Below are 26,761 nucleotides of genomic sequence, written 5' to 3'. Positions count from 1 at the left end.
AAACTACTTACTACAGTTTAACCCTTAGAAGACCGCTAATTTAATTTAATTTAATAATATTGAAAATTTTATTTGAAATAATTAACAGACATCTACAATGTCAACGTTTTACTTAGGAATTTTCATGGACAACATTGAAATGCGTTCAAAACATCTAAAACCTAGCTCTACACACTGTTCATTGCAGTGCACCTGAAGGTAGTCATGATTTCACTGAGCTGCTATTGTAGTTGGTCGTATCCTAAGGGTTAAAGCCAATGGATCCACCTAGATTTCACAGTTTATCCTATATTTTGAGGTTATATAAATTTGGCACATTATGGTAAGCGATCGCTAAAAACATTTTTGCAAACTTGGTGTAAATATGCCAAAAATCGCTTGAGTGGATAAAAACTTATATAATGGGTACACTGGTAGAGAATCCATTTTGGGCGTGATAATAAGGAAGTTGAGTGAAAAATATTTTGACTTATAAAAAATATGTTCATGTAGATCAAAAAATATCGATTCTAAATATATAAATTTCTATATTATTATTCTTAGAATTAGTTAAACGTTCTTGAAAAAGCATTCAATAGCAATAGACTGTATACGCTCCACGATTGGTCGAAAGAATTCTGACGTCACATGTGTCGTGACTTGTACGTACAACGGATCACCTATGGTGCATCTCTTTCTATTACATGAGAGATGGTCGGTTTAGATGAGAGAGGTGTATAGGCCAAACGTTTATTTGGGTTTGTCAAATATATGTACGTATTTGTTGTTATTATTATATGAAATGGATTTCTAAAGATACATATTCGTATAGTGCTTTATAATAATATGTTGTTTATTGCATAACTTAGAAGTTTTTATTATTATACATGTCACATAACATGTGATACACTTCAGGCCGCCGGCCGCCCAGAAAAGTCTCACAGTGAACTGGGCTGTAAACCGTTATTTTACTTTTGGTCTTTACTTTTCTGCGCGGTGGTCCTGAATTCGCGCGGGGCACGTCGACAAATAGCGACGGAAATACCGTACAAGTACCGTACCGGGCGGGAAAAGCAAATATTCTAACTTAAAATATTAATTTAACTATGAAATCTTAATCAATTTTCTTTTTTTTTTTAATAACATCAATTCTAATAGACGGTTAACATTGGTAAAAAAATTACTGGAATTCCTTGTTTAAGAATTAAAAATTTTTCCATACAAAATGCTTAAGCGACGTGGTTTTCACAGTTCGAATGACGTCACACCCACACCCCGCCTCTTACCGCTCGGATTCCGCTCGTTTTGGCGGGCTTAGTAAAATTTAAACTTTGAGAATTAATTTAATTATGAAAACAAACTTTAAAAAAAAAAAAAAAACCAGTATTTAAGTTTGAATGCGAACATTGATAAAAAAAATTAAAAAAATGGACTCAACTTCCTTATTGGTATACTCAAATATTGAGAATACCAATTGTTCTCAAATATTATTATGCATCTAGCCAGGCTCTAGGGATCAAGAAGTTGAAGGTTAATTGAAAAAAAAATTAATATGAAATGTTAATACATATATAATGCTAATGCATGGTGAATATTATAAACGCCAATGCATGTAATTAATTTGCCGGTACCCAACTATTCTGAAGCCGGTAGTACAATATTGTTTGATTTAAGATTATTTATCTAATTATTTACACATATAACTAATGAATGTTTTTTTTTTCTTTTAAAGATCTTTTCCTATTGAAAGGTTTTTTAATCACTAACTCCAACCTCAGTCCATTGTTTGTCAGAAGACTTAAAAAATAAACAATGAAAGCAAAAGCACTGATAAAAATTATAACTTTTGTTTCCTCTTTTTTTTATTGAGTTTTATTTTCCAATGTACATTTGATACTTAAATTTTGTTTACTTTTCTACCTAATAAAATCTAATCTTTCTGTACTTATATAATTTTAAAGTTAGTTTTAAGATTGCTAGTTAATGACATGGTTTTGTCGAAACTGGTAGCAAAGTAAACTAAATTTAAGTAACTAATCTATATTGGCAAATAAAACTAAAAAAAACAAAAATTTCTGGAAGTTGTTACGTAGTTAATGCCCAAGAAATACAAAAAAATCTTTATTTTTCTCTCTTGTAACATAAACTAATTGTCACTTTCATATGTTTATGAATATGATGTATTGTTTGCGATTTCTTTCGATATGATATCCACACAAGTTGACATTTTAAATTATTCCATGCAAATTACATCAATGATAAACATAATTTCGCTAACTAATATTCCAGTTCAAGATAGCTATCATTTTTCACACAAAAAACTTTCGACTAACATTTTTTCACATCTCCCTCTAATACCTTAATAATATTAGGTCGCAGATATCTCTATCTCACCGCAGTCATGTCCGAAAATCCCTTTAAAATAATTTTTTTTATGATACTAAGCATACATCAGACACGATAGTGTTTACCTTATTTGTCTGTATGGCAAAGAGAAAGAAATGAGATAGCTTGGGATACAAAATAAATAAATAAATATAAATAAAATTTTAAAAAAATATATATATATACTTAAATACCTCTGTTTTTTATTTTTTATTTACATACATTTGTTAACATGTAATCGTTGGGTTATGTAATATAATGTGTATTTGTTGGGTTAGCTGGAAGAAATAGGATGTAACCTATAAGCTATACCTTTTGTACTCTTTTTGTGCAATAAATATTTTTTTGAATTTTGAATAAAACTTGAAGTGACCCACGGTAGGTACATACAGTAGCTTCTCATTTGGACGCTAGATGGCACTGGAACCCGCTATTACCATACAAATATTAAAACTAAATTAATAATCGGGTAGTTTGTTACATCTTTTTAATATTAATACTATTGCAGCATATTTTGGGAGGTCATTGACCAAAAGACCCCCATAGAAGAGCCGCCACTGCATCTAGAATTTTAAGATGTTTATGATAAAAAATGCTATTTGAGGCAAACTATCGGTTACGATGTTTTTGGGATCGTAGCTCGATATTATGCATGATAATGAGTTGTAAAAATAATCCATTCTCATGCGTTATCCTCTGCTTAACAGTGAAATAATTTGCCTACTTTTGTGTTGTGTCTCACCTACCACATGGGTCTCTTCAATGCCAAAGTTCACACCTTCTATTCTTTAAATAGATTTGGCACACAGCATTCCCAAAGATGACACAGGCCCTGAATGAAACCTCAGGGCCTTATTTGTGGAGTTAAAATATATTTATATTAAAAAGAGTATCTGTGGCAGATGGCGGGCGGGCGGTGTGAATTTGTTTTCTATATAAATCTACAGTTGTATTACGAAATTATGCACACTTAACTTTCAATACTAGAGGAAGGTCAATGTCTACATTAAATTTGGAAATTACAGGGAACTTCAGTTAGTGAAAAATAAAATTGAAAATAAATCTGTATTAAACAAATTTAAATATCACACTAACACATTCACGGCTTTCGTCAGGCTTATTGTGAAGTAAATAGATTCAATTCCATCATTACATGTACTAATACACAATGCACCTACATAGAACTTTGAAGTATATATTTATAAGACTTGCAACTCTGGGTCATACTAGAGGAAAATAGGTGGGTCCTGTTGTGAACATTACAAAATGATAATGAAACTATTACATATTACAGACAATACATCTGATTTTTATTGTTGGTTTGGCATTGTGAATCAGTGATGTACAACTGATTTATGTTCATTGACTCATTCGTTTTTATCACTCTACATACTGTTTCCACCACTGTTGCAGACTTATTCGACCACCGCAACCCACAGTTGTTTTACCAGCTTCAAAACATTCTAAATGAGGTAAAAATACTTCTAAATAAGCCAACTTTTTTAAATAAAACTCATTTTAAACATAATTGGTACGAGAAACAACTATTTACATAGGGGGGAATGGAAAAACATGCACAAAATAGGATATTAGGTTCCTGGTTTGGGTTATTTAAATAAGTGGTGCATATTTAGATTGAAACGGAATCTTTCAGCAAAAGTCACATCATATTAACAAGATTAAACATGGCATTAAAAATGGGAAATATCACATAGTTGTATCACATGGCCTCCATGGTCGAGGGTAAGGTTCTCGATTAGCAAGCCAGTTTGTGGGTTCAAATCCAGGCATGCGCAAGTAAATTTTATTTGATTAATTTGTGTTTTTTAAATTCAATTCAATCACAAATTACTCCTTTAAAATAATACTGAGTATATTTGCAGCATGTTCCAGAGTGGAAGATACTCTCAGCATTGGCCTGGTGTAAGATCACCATTCAGAATTGAAACATTGCTCGAAATGGCTTTGGCCATGTTTTGTGACCAGATCTGAATATCCAGATACTTCCCTACCTTCCTCTTCACCATCTAATTCCCCTCCCCATTACCTTCAGCCTCACAACATACCCCAATTTGTGCAGTTACTCAAAATATTATATTTTTAACCCTTTCCCTGCAGGAGACGCACGCCTGCGACGCACTGTACATGCCCTGTACGCGGGAGGCAAATCTGTGCGACGCAAAATTTCTTCGGCGTTATGGGTATGAAACATGCTTGAGCACGGTAAAACTTATACTCCTAAAAAATCTCACATCTTTACACTACTGACATCTTACGATATTTATCCATAATACGTATCCTAATCATCGATACAAAGATTTGAAGGAATCTTCCAACTCAGAGCGAAAAATGAATCAGTTTGAATTCTTCCCGCGTCTTTACACACGTTATTGCGCAGGCGCATTTTATAAGATTCTCAAACAGAGACGCTCGCCGTGTAGATTACATTGTTTTATCGAATTATTGTTTGCTTTTTCGTGGATATGAACTATTTTAATTACAGTGTACATTCATCTGATTTATCATATTTTAAAATAAGTTCAGTTACATACATTCATTCAAACTATTGAAGAAATATAAAATTTCGTCAGTGTTAGATTATTTTCAAATAAAGATACGTGGTTAAAACTTTTTTTTAGTGAAAAATCAAGTGTAAAGTTGTACAAGTTTGACTTTTTATCAATTTTTGAAAGTATTTTTATTGCCAAAATACAAAATGTCGGGTCGTGGTCTTAATGACGAAGAAATATTTGGTGCTACTTTAGAAATAGATTCAGATTTTGAAATTAGTGACAGTGACGTCGATAATAATTGCGAAGCTGCTGAAATACATGAAAGCCATGATTCTGCCGTTATGCGTTGAGAACTGTTTCAAAATTTATCACGATAAAAAAATATATTAAGTGATACATATTTACGGTGATATAATAACAAAAAAATTATTTCATAATTTTTGTAAATTTAAGTGTAGTTATTTTTTATTATATGAACCTTTTTAAGTGTGTCAATATTTCATGTATCCCAGTCAAACGCGACATCGCACCCATAAATCAAGCACTTACATCGCACCACAGTTGAAGAGCTGTACTCCGGTATGTTTATGCATGTGTATCGTTATCCTTGAAATATTAACATGGCCGCCCGGGTATACCGTATCAGTTACATTATGAATATATACTTCGAATTTTTATCAAGTCCCATTGATGTTCGGATTGTTTATTTATACTTGAAAAGATAATTCAAGACATAAGCGACGTATTTTTTAAAACCAATTTTAAAATCCATGCGTGATTATTGTTTAAAGTCATAAATTAGATTGATGATAAATAGCCCCGCGTGTGAACGAAGTGATACAAATTTATGACGCATAGAAAAGGTTAAACTATTTAAATTGGAACATTAATGCATCTTTATCTATCTCCCCAGACATAAATAGTTGTTGCAATAATTAAGTTGAAGTTAAATTATTTTGTTATTTCAATAATTTGTGCGTATTAAGAAGTCAGCAGAGTAAGGAACTTTTACCTGAATTTTTCCATTCAATGTCGTGTTGAATTTAAATGAATTTCATTACCTTCGACATCATCAGGAACTTTGTACAAAACGACACAGGAGTCAGCAGACACATGCTGAAGCAACTTCGTCCTGATGGAGCGAAGTTGCCAAGCTTTCATCCAGGTGGCTATCATGTAGAATAGTGTCAAGAACATGCTGACTCACTTTTCTAGGTTCTACGCTAGGAACATAGTCATCCTTTGGCAGGAGTCTGAAAATTATGGAATTATTATTAACATCTAGGAAAGCTTTTATTACTGACAAAATAACATCACAAGAATTAGAATAATTTTATTCTGAAATGAAAGCAGAAAAATGTAATAAAATATTAAATTGCAGCTGATTACCACTTACCACAACAAAATGAATTAGTTATTGATGGGAAAATATAGCCTAAAATAAAAATCGTAGTAGTAGGTATTTGAATGATTTTTAGTGTTTTAATCAGTAAGACGAATCAGTTTGCTTTATTTCATGTTTCAACTTTGAAAATTGCATTAGTGAATAAAATAGTATTTTCCAGATATTGATGGTAAAAAAATCGATATTAGGTAATATTGTTATGCTACACGTAACCATTACGCTGAATTGAAGGAAACATTCATGGAGAATGTTGAACACATAACTATAATATCAAAGGGCAGGTTAAAACATTGAAATAAACCATAAAAAATAATTTATTTGAAAATAAATCCATTTTTTTTGTTCAGGCATATGACGGAAGTAAAACCTAACTCTAAAAACATACAAAAAGTTTTAATACTCACTAAAAAATAAGGACGGCTAGCAACTTATGTCATATTTTATTTAAACTTTTTTGTAAATTATTGAAAAAATCACAAAAACTGATAACACGACCGCCTTCACGCTGACAACATAAACAATGTCATAGAAGAAAATCTGACAACCATAAATAAATGCTGACAACTTACAACTATCAAAATGAAAAATCATAGAGTAGAAATCTAGAGAAGAGGGGGGGAATTAAGGTAGAATCTAAAACCTGAACCTAAATTTTAGGTTCATGCCGAAAAGGGCTTTTGGTTCATGGATAGAGTCATGTCTCTAAAACGAAAACTGGAATAGTATTTTCAACGAAATACAACTTTTGCCCATATGAAAAATGCATGTGTTATGGAAAACTGGAATAGCATTTTCAACGAAATATAACTTTTGCCCATATGAAAAATGCATGTGTTATGAGTTATGACCTTTAAAATAAATTATCTGTCAGAGTTTATAATCATGATAAACAGTGTTTTGAGGAATTTTTTAGTCCAAATAAAGGGAAAAGTTAAACGGAGTTACGGATGTAAATAGTGGTTCATTACAATTTTATCTGGGTAATATGCTGAATCCTGAATAAGACACCAAACCATTCCCAAAGCTGTACAAGAGACGTAAATATAATATGCTTCTGGAAGCTTATCACTTAACAGTCAATATTTTGAGATGCGACCAAACGGGCCCTTGATTTAGTAAAAAATACTTCAAATAAGTTTTTAAAAAAGATTTATTTGGCTAGGAACAGGTATTTCAACATATTCAGGGTGCATCATCTTGTAACCTCAAGACCATGATCATCTTGTTAAAGTTCCTACCAGAGAGCAACTAAACTTGACGAACCTAAATAATTGATATCTTTATAGCTGTGCTCCAGCGTTCTATAGCCCAATAGTAAAAAATAAATATATTCAAAACCGTAAAAAAAACAACAAAAAAAGAATATAAAATATTTACCCAACCGCCGCATTATTAATAAGCTCAGATAAGTAAAATACTTTTTGTTTTAAATTAATTACTACAAAAAACAACAAATTACGTTTTGAGAGATAGTAAAAGATGTATTAACATCAATCAAGGTTAAAAAATTGCGATCCCTTTGCCGCAATTTTGATTTTTTTAGCATTGATTGATTGTGAAATATTAGTACGTTTGCGAAAGTTTCGTTTTAATCTAAAAATTGAAAATTCAATTAAAAAAAGAGTTCATTGACCTTCTAAAAAAAAACAAAGTTTTGTTCCAGACAATATTAAAACATAGTCTTTGCGCAGTTTTGACCTTTTGTCCAAAAATATGAAGATTTAAACACTGGCAATACGCTTTCAAAATGGCCGCTGTTGCGAGATTGTTTAACTAACTTCATGCAAGTTTCGGCGCGTTGTTTTTATAGCGTCATTTGGAATTACGGAAAATTATAAAAATGATGGCTTTTGGGCCTAAAAAGGATGGAAGTCCTAACGCAGACTTCTTCCAAGCTACCGAGACTCTACAACAATTCGACGCAGTGAGAGTATGGCTTCAGAAAAACTGTAAAAAGGTTGGTATCTACATTGGCTTGCCGCCTAATTGTCCCTACTTGCTTATGTGACAGCTTCTTTTTATGTGTATTAGTTAGGTTTTCTCTCAAAATGTACGCTAAAAGTGTGTTATTACACCCTTATTTGTTGATGTTTATCAATTTGCTAAAATAGGTTCCTTATTTCCCTTACTTATACTTGGTTTTGGAATGTAAACACGAATGCCTAGGAATTTTTTTAATGAGTTTCTAGCATTATGTACTGTAGGTTTAGTTTTTATCTGGTATCTAGCCACACTAAAAGTTAGATCTTCAGTTATTCTTCTAAATTATCGCATAAATTTCCCACATTTGCCTTAGAAATGCTCACGAAATACACAGCAAAGCGAGAGCGATAATAGTAGAAATGTCAAATAATGCCACCAATATTCTTCATTGTTGACGTACGATTTTGTCCTTTCTTAAAAATTACCTTTGTATAACGTATAAGTAAAATGTTTTGTAGATAGAGGCTTTAGATAGTATTATATAAACCGAGAATAATTCAATACAATAATATTTGGATAATTTTTATAGCGCCGTATTGGTTGAAAACTACCTAAAGGTGTTGTACAAATATTTTTCTAATGCTTTCCATGGAATCACTTGCAGATTTGGGTAAATATTTCCCCAACCGCCGCACTTTTAATAGGTACAGATTTTGGAAATTGCACTTGATTTCAAATGATACATAGTGTCAGATATTCAAATATAATATCAAGAAGTGGTATTTATTTTCTATAAGGAAATACGTAGACGAAAAACACAGTAAATAAGCATGAAAATCTAGAGCTGCTGAAGCTGCATGAGCGGTTAATAATTGCTCACAAACTTTATTGTCATCATCGTTATCGTCAATGGTCAGAGGTTTCCACCATACCAAGAGCAATTTATTTTGAAACTGAATTCCAAAAATATAACAAAGTGACTTGACGGTGCCCGAGGAATCTCAGAAAAGTTAAACATGAAGAAACACCGGAATATTTCATAAAAACAAAGACAATAAAACTTTTTCGAGATATATATGAATGTTCTTCATAGCAGCCGGTGTTGCAAGTTTTCAACGGTACCTAACCAATTTTGGTTACTTTAAATATACTTAGGTTAAATAAGTATGTATTTAGGTTACATAGATTTTTTCCATAATAACCGGTGTTTTCACGTTCATAATATTGGAAGCGTTAACAGTAATAGGTAACATCATCTCTTGATAATAGCATGTTATCAACTGTTGTTGTCCTTATGTTAAATTTTTAGCTGATTCTATTTTTGTAATAACTTGTGTTTTTTGAAAAATAGTGTTTTTGTTAATTATCCTGTCTTAGATAATGTGTTTATATATAAGGTCGATTCCGCTTAGTTGGGACACATCAGACCCCAAACATTTTGTCTCAAATAAGCGAACTTCACAATCACGTCTTAACCAGTAATGACATACGATCAATGATTTAGTGCCTAACTTTAAGTCTGGATCCTTCCCCCACGTTTTCTTTTCGAAGTCTCTGTATTCATCATCAATTGATTTTCTTGTCTTTCAAGATGTCAAATGGTAGATCTTGATACACCAATTAACTCAGGGCCGATGAAGATCTGTGTTAAATGGCTGCCTCTGGAAGTCTACCGAATGTTTCTTGGGTTTTGTCCCAATAACCGGCTGTCCTGATTAACTGGTGTACAAATTAAATTGAATAGACTATACTTGGGTTCAATAAGTATTGAGTTATTTGGATATTCTTAACAATAACTGGTGTTTCCACACTCAGAACGTTGCAAGTGTTGAACAGTAATAGGCAACTTGAATGTTCTGCATAATCAGAGGCATGCCCCGCCTTAGTGCATTTGTGCAATGCACGGTCACACATTCATGGTAACATAAGACTTTATACAAGAACAGTAATAGAAAAAATGTACAATAGCACAGTAATAACGAGAGAACTTACGCTCCACTTATGAAGGATTCCCGCCATATCATTTAAACCTTAGCAACTTCGTATTAGACTCGTACGCATGCGCAAAAGTGTTGTGCATAAGTCGGAATGCTTAAGTCGTGATGTCACATGGCATGTTCTCGCTGTGGGCACTCGCTCGAGTGACTGAACCATGAAATGAGGGACACAGACTATTCTCATAATGGCAATTTATTTGTTCGAGCACTGAAGACATATGGATCTTGCGTGCATTCATGGCGCATGCGCAGAAGCATTCTTTATCGTTGACAATATGTTACACATGTGTAATACCGAAAGTTTGGAATGAATTAATTTTTAGTGAAATGCACAAATTCAGTCACGGGCCGCCTCTGTCTCATGCTGTGTTATTAAAGAGTATGCTTTTGTCTGTTGCAGTACGTGCAGACAGAACCCCCCACAAAAGAGAGCCTCAGCCAGTTGGTGATCCAGCTGATCCAGTACCAGGAGACCAAGCTAGGTAAAAATGCCTCGGAACCACCCTTCACCAGGTTACCGGTAAGTCTATAACCTTATTTTCGTAGCAATAGCATGTGACCCATCGGGTGTTGTAAATTAATTTTCCTCATTCACAATATTCTCAATTCTGTGTCAATTTTTGTTGTTATTGAAAATGATTATAAGTCACCACTTACTTTAACCCTTGCAAATACGAGATACTCATATGAGGCCCCAAAATTTATTAAAAAGTATTTGACAAGTTGCCATTTCGTAATTACAATGATATTTTCAAATACAACTGTTCCGTAGACCACTTTAGACCTTGCTTGAGATACGTTTATATTTCAAAAACTCACCACTGTATAAAAACTTTATCCCATGTTGATTTTAAATTTCACTGTCAAATTCGTCTCCTTTGTACAACATAGAATAAAGTATTGAAATTCTACCAGTATGGTCTGTATTTGCGTCTTACGTGTGAAACTATTCGACAAAAATAACAACAAAAAAACTATTGGACTATTATTTTTTTTTGGTTTTATATTGATTTCTTTGCAAAAACCATTCAACCTCATATGAGGTCTGTTTTCCAAGGGATGAAAATATCAACCAATAATCTGCAGTGGGCTCTGTGTACAAACAAATTTTGTTTATAATATTTTGATGTAAAAGTGAATAATTGTGTATTGACAGTAATCTTGTCCATGTTGTTTTCATTTTTACTGGTGTTCAGCCAATTTCTAAAGCTAAGAGGTGGTCCATGGCCACTATCCAAGCTCCAAACCTTTTGTGTGCAGAAATAGTAGGGAATTTGTTAAGGTGTTCCTAATATTTACATCAAATTTATGAATATGATAAAAAATAAATAGTGATTGTACATTAGATTGTGTGCATTAGCATAAATATATTTGCATTTACAAAGCATTGATTCGTATTTCAGTCATTTTATTATTCTAATTTAAACTGGTTCTTTTTCTCCAGAAAAATCAACCTTTTCTGATATCTAAAAAATTCAAACCCAGAAAGTATAATTATTTTTTTGCAGATTTAAATTAATAATGTTTTTATTCAAAGGATGTCACAGTTCAGTGCTCTTATAAATACTGGTTTCATTTCTTTCATCTTTGTTTTTATAATATTGTTTTAATTAAAATAATGGTTTACCTTGGGAGACTTCAGAGACAAAAGTAATTAGCGTAATAATTTAATTCTTTTTGCGTTACTTACCTTCGGCAGATATTCTCACGGCCTATTAAATTTGTTAGACTTTTTGTATAGGTATTGCATCGTCTTTGATTGACTTGGGGGTATGCGTACCCCCAGGGCATTGCAAAGGGGTACCCGCATGCACTGTTCGAGCTCTTTCTCGAAGGGGTATTCACGAAAAACTAATTGTGATCCACTGCACTAGAGCATTAGTGTATTTTAAAAAAGTCTTATTATTTTTCTCTTATTCCGCTTCACTCTTAATACGCAATATTTCACTTTCAAATAAATGGATTTAGCTTTATTAATTCAAAACATGATTTATTATGTCGGGGGAGACGGAAAAATACGCACTTTTAATTTTAATTTCGTTTATTAAGTCACTTACGCGATATGTCAATTAGTATGCGGCGCCGTTATAGTCGCAGCCGACAGCGACTATGTTCATATCAAGAGTTGGATTATATTCATAATATCGTATTAGAATTAAATCACAAACCAGTCTATACAAACCTAGCGTAGCCCACAAACTACTTGAAAACTGGGATATAACTCTAAAGGGGACGCGAGCAGGCGTTATTAAAGGTTCCCCAACATTTATAGTAACTTTTAGTAATAATATAACTAAATTCAAGTATTAATTCAAAGTAAACATTCCATATTTACCGTGAAGCGGAATTCGTAACCTTTACCAAAGTCTTGAGCGATTGACATTTCCGGAAGTTCGGTTTTGGATTTTCATTCCAAAAATAATGCCCTCAGAATATTAATTTGGAATCATAAATTGTTTACTGTGGTTTAAAAGTCAAAGAATCCAATTATCTAACATTTTTTTTGTTTTATAATTATATTTTTTTATATTGTTCAATTTATGACTGCGTGAATTCCGTATGTTATTTACCAAAATTGCCCCACCTTCTACTTATTTGGGGCAATATTGAATATTACTATATGATGTCTAAGGTCTATTGGAAATGTTTGTAGTCACAGATGTTAAAAAAAATAGTCCCAACTGCTCCCAACCATTTGGAGCCAGTGAGACTACGGCATCCCCAATTGGGGTGTGTTGTGAGGCTGAAGGTAGTAAATAGGGGAAGAAGGTGGGGGAGTACCTGGCTAGATCCAGTCACCAAACATGGCTAAAGCCATTTCAAGCAACGTTTCAATTCTGAATGATGGTCTCAGTATCTCCCTGGTGATACTGAGAATATCTTCCACTGTGGAAGCTGCCACAAGTGCCTATACTATTTATTATTTTTTAAATGAATGAATTGTGAAATAACACTAATTCATCAAATAAAATTTATTTATTCGTATTGTAGTCAAGAGCCTTACCCCTTGACTACGGAGGCTGTCAAATATAGATGGATGTGGAAATTAACACAGGTGCGGCAATTTAAATTATTAATCATTATATCAGGCACAAGAGCTCCTCTTTTCTGATAAGGTATACATGACCAATTATGTACCTAAATATTATATTTGCAAAAAAATGTATGTATTAATGTAACTATGATCTATATTAAAATAATAATAAAAAAAAAAATTGTATTGCGAACTGAAGGCCGAGCCAACGTGTGAACGCTCTTTGCGAGTTTGCCTCAATATCCTTTGATGTGTGCACGAAAACTGACAATAATCAGGATGACCTACCAACGTTGCAGAATTTTCGATAGCGTGATGAGAATAAAAAAAGTATAATTTATTTTTTTTCACTTAGATATTAATTTTTATTGTACTTTACAAGCATTTTTATAAAAAGAAAATTCCGATACATGCTAAAAAATATGAATGAATATTTTTTTATCACAATACAACAATGTTAAATGAACTCATTTGTATCAGTTATCTAGTACGCGTGGTCAAACTGACAAGTGGTTGGCCTGACACTGGTCTAGTGAGAACTCGTGTGCGGGTCGCCCGTGGACCCCCGTGCCCTTCAGGGTGTAGAGCTGGCCCCCGCCCCCCCCGCCGCGGCCCGAGGTCGTCACGTAAAGCACGTCCAGGTCTTTGCCGCCCCACGACACTGAAGTCACCCGCGACACTCCCTCCAGGGGGAACTTCTGCAGCAGAATGCTCAGATGAGGATTTACCTCGACCACCTGTACAGAGAGAAAATACTTTCATTGTGCATACAAATATAGATAATTTATCACGACTTCTGAATACGTTCAGCTAAAAAGACACTATACAGATAATATTATTACTAGTGGTGCTGTGAACAGTTAGTAGACCTTGCGTCCAAAAATGTTTCTAATTTTCTCTTATTTAATAAATTACTGCCAAAATTTCCTCTGAAATCTTAAGATTTGTAAGTGGGTACTCAGGTACCTACCTACTTAATTATAAACCATAAACATATTACGTAAAACAAAATTTTCAATTGTGGAATTATGCAATTGGTCCAAATAAATGTCAATGACAATTCTTTATTCAAACTTTCTTTTCGGGTAGGTTGGTACTAAATACAACTATTTCACATTTCAAAAAGAATCTTAACTGAACCTGCCGTAAAAAGTTACTCGCTTACCAAAGCCTTTATTCGTAACCCGGCGTCTTTATGACCCCAATATTTTCCATCATTCACATCTTGATAAATATCATTGTCCTTTAGCGATGAGTCGTTCATGAGTGAGCCGTACAATTGAGCTCTTTTTGATGTGCCGTATTTGTACGACCTCCAGTAAACCGTAGTATGGCTTAACCTTTTGTACTCCATTGTTACCGCCACGACGACATCGCAAGTATTCTAACAACTCCGATGGCGCCGCAGCAGCGACATGAACAATGGGTATACATTTTATTTAAAAAAAAAAAAAAATGGTTCTTTTACATGTATACACATTATTCTATTCAGTTGTATACAGTACCCACTTCTTTTTATGCATAACAATAACTATGCATTCATTTTATTTGAAAATCTTTTACTCGGCAATAAATATTCTCACTCCATCAGAGACCAGGCTCGATGGAAAACTCCTTATTTTAAGAAATGGTCCCTAGAGAGACTGTGGTCTGCTCGAAAAGGACAGTAAGAGGTGTCAGACAGGAAATCAGTGAGTACTGTGACACGTGTCCCAACAAGCCACGTATGCATTTGGTCGACTTTTTTAAAATACCGTTAAAAACTTATAAAGATTAGAATATGCAAATTTTTCTTTTATTAATAATCTTATATACTGCTAAAAAACATTTTTTTCTAATTTTCTAAAAATATTGCTCATATTTTTACATTGCACTCTATGGAGTAGCTGGCATACCATATAAAAAATAATTTGGAGTACACAGGGTTAATAGAAAGGTTATTTTTTTATTTGGAGATATTTTAGAAAAATATAGCCACTAAAGATATCCAAGTATTTATTGTTATTACATACTCGGAGACATGAACGGCATCTGACAGTCCGACATCTGGACTTGAACATAAGTACCTAGCATCTATTTTTCTCGTGGTACAAGGTGGCGCACCGGTACCAAAAGTCATACGAGCTGTGAGCCATATCGGGGAGGCTGTAGCCGGGGAGCTGTACCGGGGAGCTGTACTGTAATGTACGTAATTGAGCCGTCGTTCAATTGAGTCGACTCTTTGAGCTAGTACGGTGGCTCCCGCTCTTAATAAAATGAGTCATGACCCATTACTATTTTCCTTGTAATTAAATTTAATTATTTTATACCATATACCATTGTAAAATTGAGTGGTCTCTAATGACTCATAATTAAATATATCCTGAGATCTTAAATAGTGCGATCTTAAATATTGTGTAATCCTAATGCAATTATTGTTATTAATTAATTGATTACTTATATCATTAGTAGAGATAGGTCAGAGTCATTACTCGACCTCTTTGTTAATGTTACTATTATTATTAGTGAAGCACTACTGAAGCACATTATTGCTCCAATGGTAGAATGATGGGTTTTGTACTTACCATGCCTCCTGCGTATACTGCCACCCACAAGTTGTCGTCAGCATCGATGGTCATACCATCGGGCACCCCGGTGATGTTATGCGCTGCCAAGTCAAACACTGTGCGGCGATTACCTGAATTAAAAAAAAATCAATTTGAACAGTTCATTTGCAAACCTTTTTTCGGCACGGCACAATTATTTTTTGCATTTTTTAAACATTGAAGATAATGTGTCTTTGTCTGTTCCATGTTTTCAATGAGAGTTATTGATATTATCTTCGTCAATGATTAAGTATTACAATTAGGTTTATAAGCTTCTATAAGTTATCCCCAATAAAATTGAATTTTGGTTTTATTTGAGGTCTAAAGAAAATAAATACAACACAGATTTAGGAAATAGTATAGGCACTATACAGGGTGTTAGAGAAGTACTTACCAGTGATTCCTGACATTATTCGGAGTAGAAAATGTAAAGGAAATTTTGGTCTCGGGTGAAACTTTTAATGTTTTTTGTTTTCGACAAAAAATATACAAAATCAGTAGGAATTGAACAGCTTGGGCCGATGTGAGGGTTTGCGCAGTACTCGGTACCAGTAAAGACATGTGGAAGAAATTTTTTCAAAATTGTTTTTGAAAAAAAGATGAAAGATAAAATGGCCCTGGCCGTGTTTGGTGACCAGATCTGAATAGCCAGGTACTCCCCCTTCATATCTTTCACCACCTCCTTCCCTTCCACTCTACCTTCCATATGAGCATGCCATAGTTTCACTGGCTCCAGACGGTTGGGACTGTTGTGCAGTCTCACATAAATTATTATTATTTTTTAAAACAACACCTTGTATAGGTATTCATAGTTTTATTTGAGAATGAGTGACTTGCATCTCATTATGACTAATGAAGTAGTTTCCTATTTTTTTTAATTTAGTTTTTCGATATATTTAAAAATGACGTAGTTATGAGCTTCCAAAGTGAAAATTGGTGAAATGTATGCAATAGTGCCCCGCGAAGTCAATGGCAATGCTGCGTTACCGCTGCGCATAGTGCGCATGTCCCGTGATGTCACACGCTTTTCGGTCGGCCGCAAATATCAATGTTTTGGCGGCTTATATTATCTTCGGTACTATTCGGTATTTTCCAAAAATAAGGATGCTCTAATTGACCCTCCAGTACTAATATCAATCGTGAAAAATGTTGTCAAAAACGCTGATCACATTACTTATGTTTTTACTCCAATCAAAGAAAAATTGAGAGAACTCGATATTTCGAAAACACATTAGTTTTTTTTGGGGAATTTGAAAGAAAACTGTAACTTTACTTTTTCACGTTCATATAATAAAAAAAAAGAAAATATTTTAAAAGTTAAACCGATTGTTACGATGGCGGCGCGAAATATGAATTATTCATTTTGCTATTTTTATGATTTTATTAATGGCATCCAGTAAAGAATTATAGGCAAACTGGAAAGCATTATTATTTCTCTCTCTAACGCCAAAAAAATTAAGTATTTCCGCATGATAGAAAAAAATATGATTTTTCTAATAAAATATGGACGCCCGGTCATACATGACCCTAAAACGCTGGAGGAGTTTATGATTCATTTGTAAATAACTTGAAATTTCTTTTAGGAAACAACCTGACATTGCGTCTTGAACCGGTATATTCTTATTAAATGTATAATTCATGTTTTGTAATTATTTCAATTCCGTGAAGCAACTGGCCCATAATCATATATGTAATAACAGAACTTGAATAGGACTTTCACAGAACTTGAAAATTAACTTTGAAATTTGATGAATTATTGTTACGGAGAATTTGAACAATTCATCAAATTTCAACGTTCATTTTCAAGTTCTGTGAAAGATTTTTTCAAGTTCTGTTTTTATTTCAGTTTTGTCAAGCAACTAGCCTACAATGATATAATAACAGAACTTGAATAGGACTTTCACAGAACCCGAAAATGAACGTTGAAATTTGATGAATTATTCAAATTCTCCGAAACAACCCGTCCCTAGTGTAAATAGTATTTCTTCTTTTTTCAAAATGCTGCATGTATTTTTATTTTCTCTATTAAAATACCGTTGTATCGAAAACATCTTGTAGGTAACCTGCTGCAAAAAGTATATTTTCTATACTCACGTAAAATGCCACTACGTTATTCCACAAATAAGTCAACATTGTTTTGTTATGTGGAATGCTTACAGTGTTTTTCGCTATGAATCGCGGTGCCTCCCTACCTCAACGCAAATTAGTCACGCCCCGCTAAGTCGTCCTTTGATCAATTACGACCCTGTCCTTAAATGTTCAACGATGCAGATTTCAAAGTATATTATTGCAGAGACCTCGTGAGATTCGACAAAATTTTCACAGTTCCGAGTGGTTCATTAACGAAATCATCACTAAAATAAAGCCATACGGTTCATGAATCTACTCTACTCGCGTGTCTCTCCAAGTAGAACGGCTTCGCTACCGATGGACTGTAAACAATTTGTTATTACTGCATTTTTTCACTTTGAAGTTTTCCCGTTTAAGGTTGAACGCCGTTTGCATTGAAAGGGACTGGCCGCTGGTACTGAAGTTAATAATATTAATTTAATAAACACGATGCTACCTGTCGAGGATTGAGGCCGAAGCGTGACTTGATTGGCAGCAATCTCTCATGAATATCTTTAGTTATAAAATCATTTGTGTTCATTCATGAATACTTGGGTTAGAATTTATAAAAAAACCCTTGAATTTTATCCGTACTGTAATCCAAATTTCGCAAGAATTAGACACGACTTTCCTTTACTAAACAAGCAACAAAATACGTTTTTTTTTTAAATTTACGCTTCCGCAGTAGTTGCATTTTCAAACAATTCGCGTTTTCCTATTAGTGATAAATTTCCTGTTTGATGAGATCGACATGATTTTATATGGACATTTGTGTTGTGATTCAACAATTGCACGTCTTTCACCTTTTTTGTTGTTGTAAAAAATGCATCGGTGGCAAATTAAACCAATTTATGTTATTCCGCTCGAAAGCATAACTAACCTATACGCAAACTCAACAACATATTATTATAACAAATATATAATATATAACAAACTCAACAACTAACGCAACATATTTTAAGGATAATGACTTAAAAGGAAGTGATTTCGACATTATTTGCTAAAATTTCATTGTTAGTCTGCTTTGTTTTGAAATATAGTAAAAATAACTTACTGATGGTTCCATTCCATGCGTCAAAGTCGAAGGCATCGATCTTCCTGGTCGGGGAGTCCACGTAATACATGATGGCCCCGTCAGCGGACCAGGCCAGCCCGTTGGACACGGACACGTTGGTCACCTCCTGTGACACCTTGGGCAGGGTGTCCCCCTCGCAGGCCACCCTGTAGAAGATGGCCTGGTTCTCAATCACCACTTCGTTCACTTCGGGGCCAATTGTACCTGGAAAGATGATGGGATGATCTTATCATCTTTGCAACATTTTTAACCATATGTCCGACCTGTTTTTCTATTGAACTTATATAATGTATGCATAGAATGGGTTCGCCGACCTCTATTCCAGTTTGTCAATAGTTGGTGAATAGAATGTCGTTTTGTTCCAGCAAAAACAACAGGCGATTATTTTTACCACAAAGTTACTTGCATAGCAACTAAATAGTAAAATTCTATCGATTCATTATCGTAACAAAATACATTAGTGTATAAATAGTACAAATTCAAAACGTATGCCTAATATGAGGAATAAACACTGCACATGTTGAGACAGCATCCCAAAAAAAGTTTTGTGGAATTTTAATATTTTAATTATTGATTCCTTCTTAGAAATTGACCAGGCATCAAAATGATTAAATATTATACTAGGAATTATTTGAAGCAATTGTGAAGGAAGTGAATCAACAACAAAATCAGTAAGATTGTGAGGTATTCACTATATAAAAAAAAAGTAAAAGTATACAAAAAAATATAATTGAGGTTGGTTAAGATTACTCAACATACAGACTCAAACAGAACAATGAAAAAACATTAGAAAATTATGAAAGAGTAGTTTAGGTTAGGTTTTGTTTGTTTGTTTTCTCTTTTTGTCACCGTTCTATTTTGTCATGGAACCCTCAATTACCCACAAGGTATCGTTTTTGTCGTATCAATTTATAGTTTGTACATTCGTGTCAAAATATCATGCACGTCTAAAAGGGGTCCAAATGATAATCTAGTCTCCTTCAACGGAAGCAATCTTCCGAACAGGCCATCCATTGATATGCTTGGTGTAACTATAAGTGACCAGCTCAGGTACGGGGGCAGGTCAGGTCAGGTACTCCATCGAAGCCAGAGTAAAGCTGGCCTCTCAGAAGCTGGGCGTACTGTACAGGGCCCGCAGATACTTTAATAGTACACAACTGCTGACCCTGTACAAATCGCAAGTACGCCCTACTGTCGAATTTGGCAGCCATCTCTGGTCCGGAGCCCCAAAATACCTGAAAAAAACCCTTGACTCTGTGCAAAAACGGGCGGTCCGTTTGATAGATTCCCCAATCTTAACAAACGGACTGCAATCTTTAGAGCATAGGCGTCGGGTAGGTATGCTGTCCTTGTTCTATCGGTATTACAATGGAAGATGCTCTGAGGAACTAGCGTCATTGATCCCTTCGGCACCGGTGCGTAGTCGGGATACACGCCAAACGCGCGCCCAACATTTGTACACGGTTGACATTTGTCACATGAGAACGGGTCGCTTCTACGATTCGTTCTTATGTTCAACAGCTGGCTGTGGAACGAACTGCCGGCCTCTGTGTTTCCTCCCTCCTACAACATGGGACTCTTCAAGACCCATGTTCACTCCTTCCTCTCCACAAAAAGACCCACCACACAGCATCCCCAAAGATGACATAGGCCCTGAGGGAAACTATTTTCTTCAGGGCCTCCTGTGTGGAGTTAATATATAAAAAAAAAGCTTTTGGGACAACAAGGTTCTATCTGCCATGTGCATGAAACTGAGATATTGAGGATGATTGGAAGTCAATTTTAGGCGAAATGTAAGATAGAACCTTGGAGTCCCAAGGTAATGTTGCTATAAAGGCCCTCCACACTTCCACACGATCCGACTTGACATGTTGGGTTTCTGCAAGTCGGATCGTGTGGAGGCAAAACTGCCGACTGAGTTATTATTCCCTTTGTCGGGCCGTCGGAATAATAATTCGGTTGGCGGTCCAACATGTTGGATTCTGCAAGTCGGTTCGTGTGTAAGGCCTATTAGTCAGTATAACAACCCTGATGATCTTGTTGTGGGAGTAATGGAAAAGGGATATGTATGTTGGTGGCTGTTGAGTGTCCAGCTGTGTTACTGGTACTTACCGACCCACATCCTGCCCTTGCTGTCCACCTTGCCGTCGTTGAGGCGCGCCCCCTGGGGCTGCGGTGCTACGCTGGCCAGCGGCCGCAGCGCCGTGGTGGAGTGGTTGCCCCCGTCCCACGTCAGCAGCTGCAGCTCGTCGTTGATGCCGACCACGAACACGTCGGGCTGGTCCTTGACGGGAACGATCACAGTCACATCGCCGCCTGCAACACAAACAAATCAATATTGTAGTAATTCCGATTCTAGGTCGCCTCCGGGTTTATATTAAACTAGCGAAACCACCCAGCGTCACCCGGCCTTTATTCTAATAAGGGCTGAAAAGGGGATTGGAAATCTCATGCAGTGACCTTTCTCTTGTTTTGAAGGCAAGTGTGCAATATTTCACAAATCTCGGAATAAAACTGTAGATTTGTATAAAAACAAATCCACACCGGACACACTTTATATTTTGATACTAACTGAAGTCCCCAGCGGTGCCCGGGCTTTACGCAAGGGTTTTAGAAATTTCATGTAGACAGTGACCTTCATCTTTTTTGAAGGTCAGGTGTGCAAAATATCATCAATATCGGAATATAACTGTAGATTTGTATAAACATCAAATCCACGCTGCCCGCCTAGTGTCCGTCACAGACACGCCTCTTTATACAAATAGATTTTAATCCACGCAGGAGGCCCTCAGGTTTCATTCAGGGCCTGTGTCATTTATTTTGAAAAGGCTGTGTGCTGAATCTTTTCAAGAAAGAAAAGAGTTAGGACGGGTTCTTTCTCAGAATTTGAACAATTCATCAAATTTCGAAGTTAATTTTCAAGTTCTGTGTTAGTTATTATAAATCGTTATGGTCAAGTTGCTTCACAGAACTTGGAAATTAATGTTGAAATTTGATGAATTGTTAGAAACAACCCATCAGAAACTTTGGCATTGAAGAGCCATGTGGTAATTTTCGAAAAAATCTGCGTAAAGCCCGGGCAACGCCGGGAATTCAGTTAGTATTTTGTATAAATTAAAAATGAAGAATACATTCGGATGCAGCAATGAAAAAAGTTTATCTCAATCTCGGCTCTCTTGCTTGATTAAAGTTACAACTGCAACCAATGCAATCATAATATTATTTCGGAAATTTATTTATATACGAAACCACAATATAAGTCTACCAACTGACGACCGCCGGCTTCTTCCACATACACACTTGACGACCGTCTGCTTACTCCACATTCACACTAACTTGACGACCGTCTGCTTACTCCACATTCACACTAACTTGACGACCGATTGCTTACTCGACATTCACACTTGACGACCCTCTGCTTAATCCACATCCACACTTGACGACCGTCTGCTTACTCCACATCTACACTTGAGGACCGTCTGCTTACTCCACATTCACACTTGACGATCGCCTGCTTCATCCACATCCACACTTGACGTTCGTCTGCATATTTCACATCCACAGTTGTCGACCTTCTGATTATTCCACACCCACACTTGATGTTCGTCTGCTTATTTCTCATCCACTCTTGACGTTCGTCAGTTTATTTCACATCCACGTTTTTTGACGTTCGTCGGCTCATTCCATGCACCACTTGATTTTGGTCAGCTTATTCCTCATCCACGCTTACCGATGTGACACTTGGTGATGTTGCCAGATTCAGGGTGCAGTTTCCACACGTCTCCGCTGGGAATGTCCACCCAGAACAGGGCCTGGTGGCAGTCGCTCCAGTGAGGTCCTTCTCCATGCACCACGGGCCCTGAAACCTGATCAAGCAAAATAATAATATTACATCTTCTGGTGCCCACTACTATCGGAGGTTGCCTCTCATCAGATCAATATTACGCAACACCCCTAATAATTCTGTTTACAAACAGAACCGCAAACCAAAAAAAATCTTTTAAAATGTATAATTACTTTCTTAAATTTCAGTGATGAAAACATACCGATTAAATAATTCTGCTTTGCAGTTTTCGATCCTTCTTTAAATTCATCAGACGGCAAACATTGATTATCTCATGTTTTTTTAATGGCATGTTACGGTTACGAATCATGATTACGACCTGAAAATTTCGCGTTTTTGGCGAAATCGTTAATTTGGCGGAAAGCGGTGTGATTTTTCTGAACAAAAAACGTATATTTTGCGACAAAAGTTGTGTTAACTTTTTAATTATTTTTAGCAACAATGACGGAACGCCGTTTTTTTTATCGCAAACACGACAAGAAACGTCTTGACAAAAATTTTCTTCACTTTTTTATTTTTTTTTTAACACAAAGGTGCTTGGGTTGTTATTTTTACATCCAATAAGACATTATTTTAGTTTTGGAAATGCTGTAAAAGTTTCATTATTTATTGGTACAATAAATATAATATTTTTTTTTTTTACTAAATGTTGGAACCCGAAAAAATCTGCTAAACAAAAAATCTGCTAAACAAAAAACTTTTAGCTCTAAAAAAATCTTTGCCTCTTTTTCACTGTTTTTCAAGTTTTATATTCAATGGTGTATAATGCTACGTATTACTATACAAACTTACGTGAAAGGAACGAAGCAATCGCAAATGGCGCGAAACAGTTGCTTCGTTCTTTTCCCGTAATTCGTGGCTCAGCTGACTCTCGGTTCGCAAATGTATTATATTCGGCTTCTAGTTCAAGTTCAAAGCAAAAGAATAATTAATCCTATGAATATGTTTTGCTTAACGTGAAATAAAAAGCAATATCACGATCGCAGACCAGTTTTTTTCTCTCAATTTGAGACAGGTACACCTACACATGTTGTCCATCGACACTAAAAAACAAATAAATAAACCTCTCATAAAATTTTACGATTTACTTTAAATCGTTCACAGTTATTATTATTTTGACTGAAGCAAATATTCTCGGTATCTACTCACGTTTTCGCTTTGTATCTTAACATATTTTATATCTGTTGTTTACCCAACTTTACGTAATAATTAATCTATAAATCACACTTATCTTGCAGTTTTATATCACCATTCAATTTATTGTTTTTTTCAAAATATCGCTATTGTTCAATAACTGGGGGTTATCATATTTTAATCACCGATTGTCGAAATGTTACGCGATTGATCCATTTTATAAAAATAAACGTGAAGTAAAATATTTTTTTCCCGACTTGAAGTAAATAACGGCAAAACAAGTTACTGCCTTGGAGGCTGATTGGATACCGTAAATAAATAATTTTATAATACTTCATAACGAGAACTTCAGACTGTTCACAAAATACCCATCATAGATAATAATGGCACTGATTCATGTTATTGTAGTTTTTTCTTTCTTTTTTGTACGCACATTATTATTGATTTTTTGGTTGAATAACACAACGTTGTACGTGACCCGATTTGCTTGAAAATTTTAATAAAGCCGGTATAAGCCAACGATAACAAATATTAGATATTGACTTGTTGTCGGAGTATCTTAATCAGTCGAGAGTTTGTAATTTTCCTCTCAAATGATCTTGACCTTTCTTGGCCTACAAAATAAACGAGAAATACTAATACATCAATAGAAATACTGCCTTTTTAGGTACCCAGTCGTTATGAATATATATAGTATGTAAATTTAAAGCTCGAACAATATCCCGCGTTAAACTGTGCAATTTTGCAATCTTCAGATGTTTTGTTTTGAATTACCCAATGATCGTTACAAGTCACAAGGTTGGAATAACAATTTAAAGTTTTTTTTGTGTCTTGCAAATCTTTTTTGCTCAGAAAACAATCGTAAAGTTCTTAAAATTAAACCTGTTTTCAATTTGTTTCAAACACGATTTCCTTATTATTTCACACCGGCCATGTCATGCCAGATTATCATTTTTTCGCGTTTAATTTATTTAGCTTAACTTTCACATCACTTTTTAAATTGGTTTTAGATAACTAACACAGATTATTCGATGCTCGAATTAAATAAACAAAGACAAAAATCCAGCAATCAATTCTAGAAATAATACTTTTGTTATAAAAAAAATTGCTGACCCAGGGCGGTTACAACAACACAACTGTAAAACTGGGATCCTACACCTATTCTATGATCTACTTATAGAATTGATTTATTTCATAGAATCTATTAAATACATTTGCGAGAACTGGCTTCTGTGCGATAGAAGTATAAGTTGAATCGACATTATCTTTCGTTTTATGAAATAGACCATAGAATAGATAAGGTGGGCACCCAGCATAAAATTAGGAGCATTGTTTTGAATTTTCATCGTTGTTTTGTTTTCCATCGTTCCAATTTTCAAATTCATCCTGAAATGGAAACCACAGACAAGACGGGATATTATATAGTGAATGGAAGCCACAGATTAATTAGTATTTACCTGTTCGTATTTGGCGGGAGGTGGTTGCGCAGAGGCGCGTAACGCAAGTCCCAGAACAAACCAACGTAACAACATGTCTGCAGGTAATCACTGATAAACTGAGTGCGGCCGGAGCGAATCACCTGCTTATATAGGAGCAATTTTTTCGCGGACAAGCCCGCCGGGCATTAGCAAGATTGCGAACTATCTATACGATTGCGCCAGTGCAACTTAACTGTCATTCGGTTTTGTTTTCATTGTAAGGTGTAGATGGGATTTTATATTTTTCTTCATGCAGAACCTTATTCTGTTGCTGGCGGCAATGAATTTGAATTTGAATGCGCCCGTACGTAAAGTTTACGCGGTGTTACGAAAAATCAACAACCACTGACTAACGCAATTATAAGAAAATATTTTAGTTGACCAGCTTTTTTGTCTGTCTGGAATTTCTGGATCAACGCAAACATTTTCGGCTTCTAACGTTTTTTTCCATCATGGGATATGTAGCTCGGAAATATTGAAGTCAAAAAGTATAGAAAGATACCACGCTTTAAATATTACGAACAAACATAGCGTGCATTGGAAGAAATTGATGAAGTATGTATTTATCGATATACGATCTGAATGAATGAACGACACTGTTGTAGTATCTTATTTAAATTTGCGACTTATGCCGAACGTCATTAGTGCTTACGATAATAGTTTTTCTATAATAGCCTTTCAATGAGCTAAGCTCTGCGATAAAGCGAAGCAAATTTTCGCGAAACACGCGACGTCAACTTATTCATAAATACGTATTTAAGACGAGACAATACCCTAAAATAAAGTTACAAAATTAAATTACATTTGGCATTTCACAAGCATTTGGTTCCTCAGAACAGGCAATCTGCCTAGCTGGGAACTAAATTCGACCTAACAAAACGTAATAACACTTGTACCTACTCATTTTAAATATATGCTCTCATAATGCTATGTTATTACTGTTATGTCTGCTTTAAATGTATCTAATGTAAAAATAAATAAATAAAAAATAAAAAGTCGGAATATTGACGACGTAAATGAAGAAGCCATGCACGAAAATATGCGACGCGCGGCCTTGATGAATTGGACAGACCTGCGGTTGAATTTGCCCTAGCAAATCTCTAAAATAATGTGGGAATCTTAACTACATAAGTGATGAAGACGCGTACAAACAATTTTCGGGGCGCGGCCCGGCGTAGGACGGGCCTACGGTCGAATTTGACCTAGCAGGCCTAAAAAATTGATCTTTCCATGGGGTTTATTTTAATTATTTCTGATGAACGTATTAATAAAATCTCAGAAGTTTCTAGAGGAAACCCTC

The 26,761-nt window shown here is 35.0% G+C and overlaps 3 protein-coding genes across 4 annotated transcripts in view; 1 reads left to right on the top strand and 2 right to left on the bottom strand.

Annotated features, from left to right (window-relative positions):
- Hcs (holocarboxylase synthetase-like protein) overlaps positions 1 to 6,801 on the bottom strand; it is a 31,739-nt gene extending 24,938 nt beyond the window's left edge. The window contains exons 1-2 of the mRNA XM_089640102.1: positions 6,687 to 6,801; positions 5,939 to 6,130 (exon numbers count right to left, since the gene is read on the bottom strand). Coding sequence (XP_089496228.1) covers positions 5,939 to 6,074 — 136 coding nt within the window. The 5' untranslated portion in view covers positions 6,075 to 6,130; positions 6,687 to 6,801. The remainder of the gene's footprint in view (positions 1 to 5,938; positions 6,131 to 6,686) is intronic.
- Positions 6,802 to 8,060: 1,259 nt separating this feature from the next.
- mor (SWI/SNF- related protein mor) overlaps positions 8,061 to 26,761 on the top strand; it is a 48,409-nt gene continuing 29,708 nt past the window's right edge. For both annotated transcript variants that reach the window (XM_089640434.1, XM_089640433.1), the window contains exons 1-2: positions 8,061 to 8,239; positions 10,603 to 10,722. In XM_089640434.1, coding sequence (XP_089496560.1) covers positions 8,123 to 8,239; positions 10,603 to 10,722 — 237 coding nt within the window. In that variant the 5' untranslated portion in view covers positions 8,061 to 8,122. The remainder of the gene's footprint in view (positions 8,240 to 10,602; positions 10,723 to 26,761) is intronic.
- Positions 13,545 to 25,554, bottom strand: LOC149417600 (regucalcin-like). Its single transcript, XM_089640435.1, has 6 exons — positions 25,441 to 25,554; positions 22,736 to 22,871; positions 21,118 to 21,321; positions 18,985 to 19,209; positions 15,801 to 15,913; positions 13,545 to 13,973 (listed from the first exon to the last, which is right to left on the bottom strand). Exons 1-6 carry the CDS (start codon positions 25,513 to 25,515, stop codon positions 13,734 to 13,736), a joined length of 993 nt encoding a protein of 330 aa, XP_089496561.1. The 5' UTR covers positions 25,516 to 25,554; the 3' UTR covers positions 13,545 to 13,733.

This window comes from Hesperophylax consimilis, chromosome 15 (assembly GCF_061612785.1).
Source record: "Hesperophylax consimilis isolate HC1 chromosome 15, BYU_Hcon_1.0, whole genome shotgun sequence".
Lineage (NCBI taxonomy): Eukaryota > Metazoa > Arthropoda > Insecta > Trichoptera > Limnephilidae > Hesperophylax > Hesperophylax consimilis.
The sequence above is the reverse complement of the archived record's forward strand: the minus strand, read 5'-3'. Positions and strand labels throughout refer to the sequence as shown.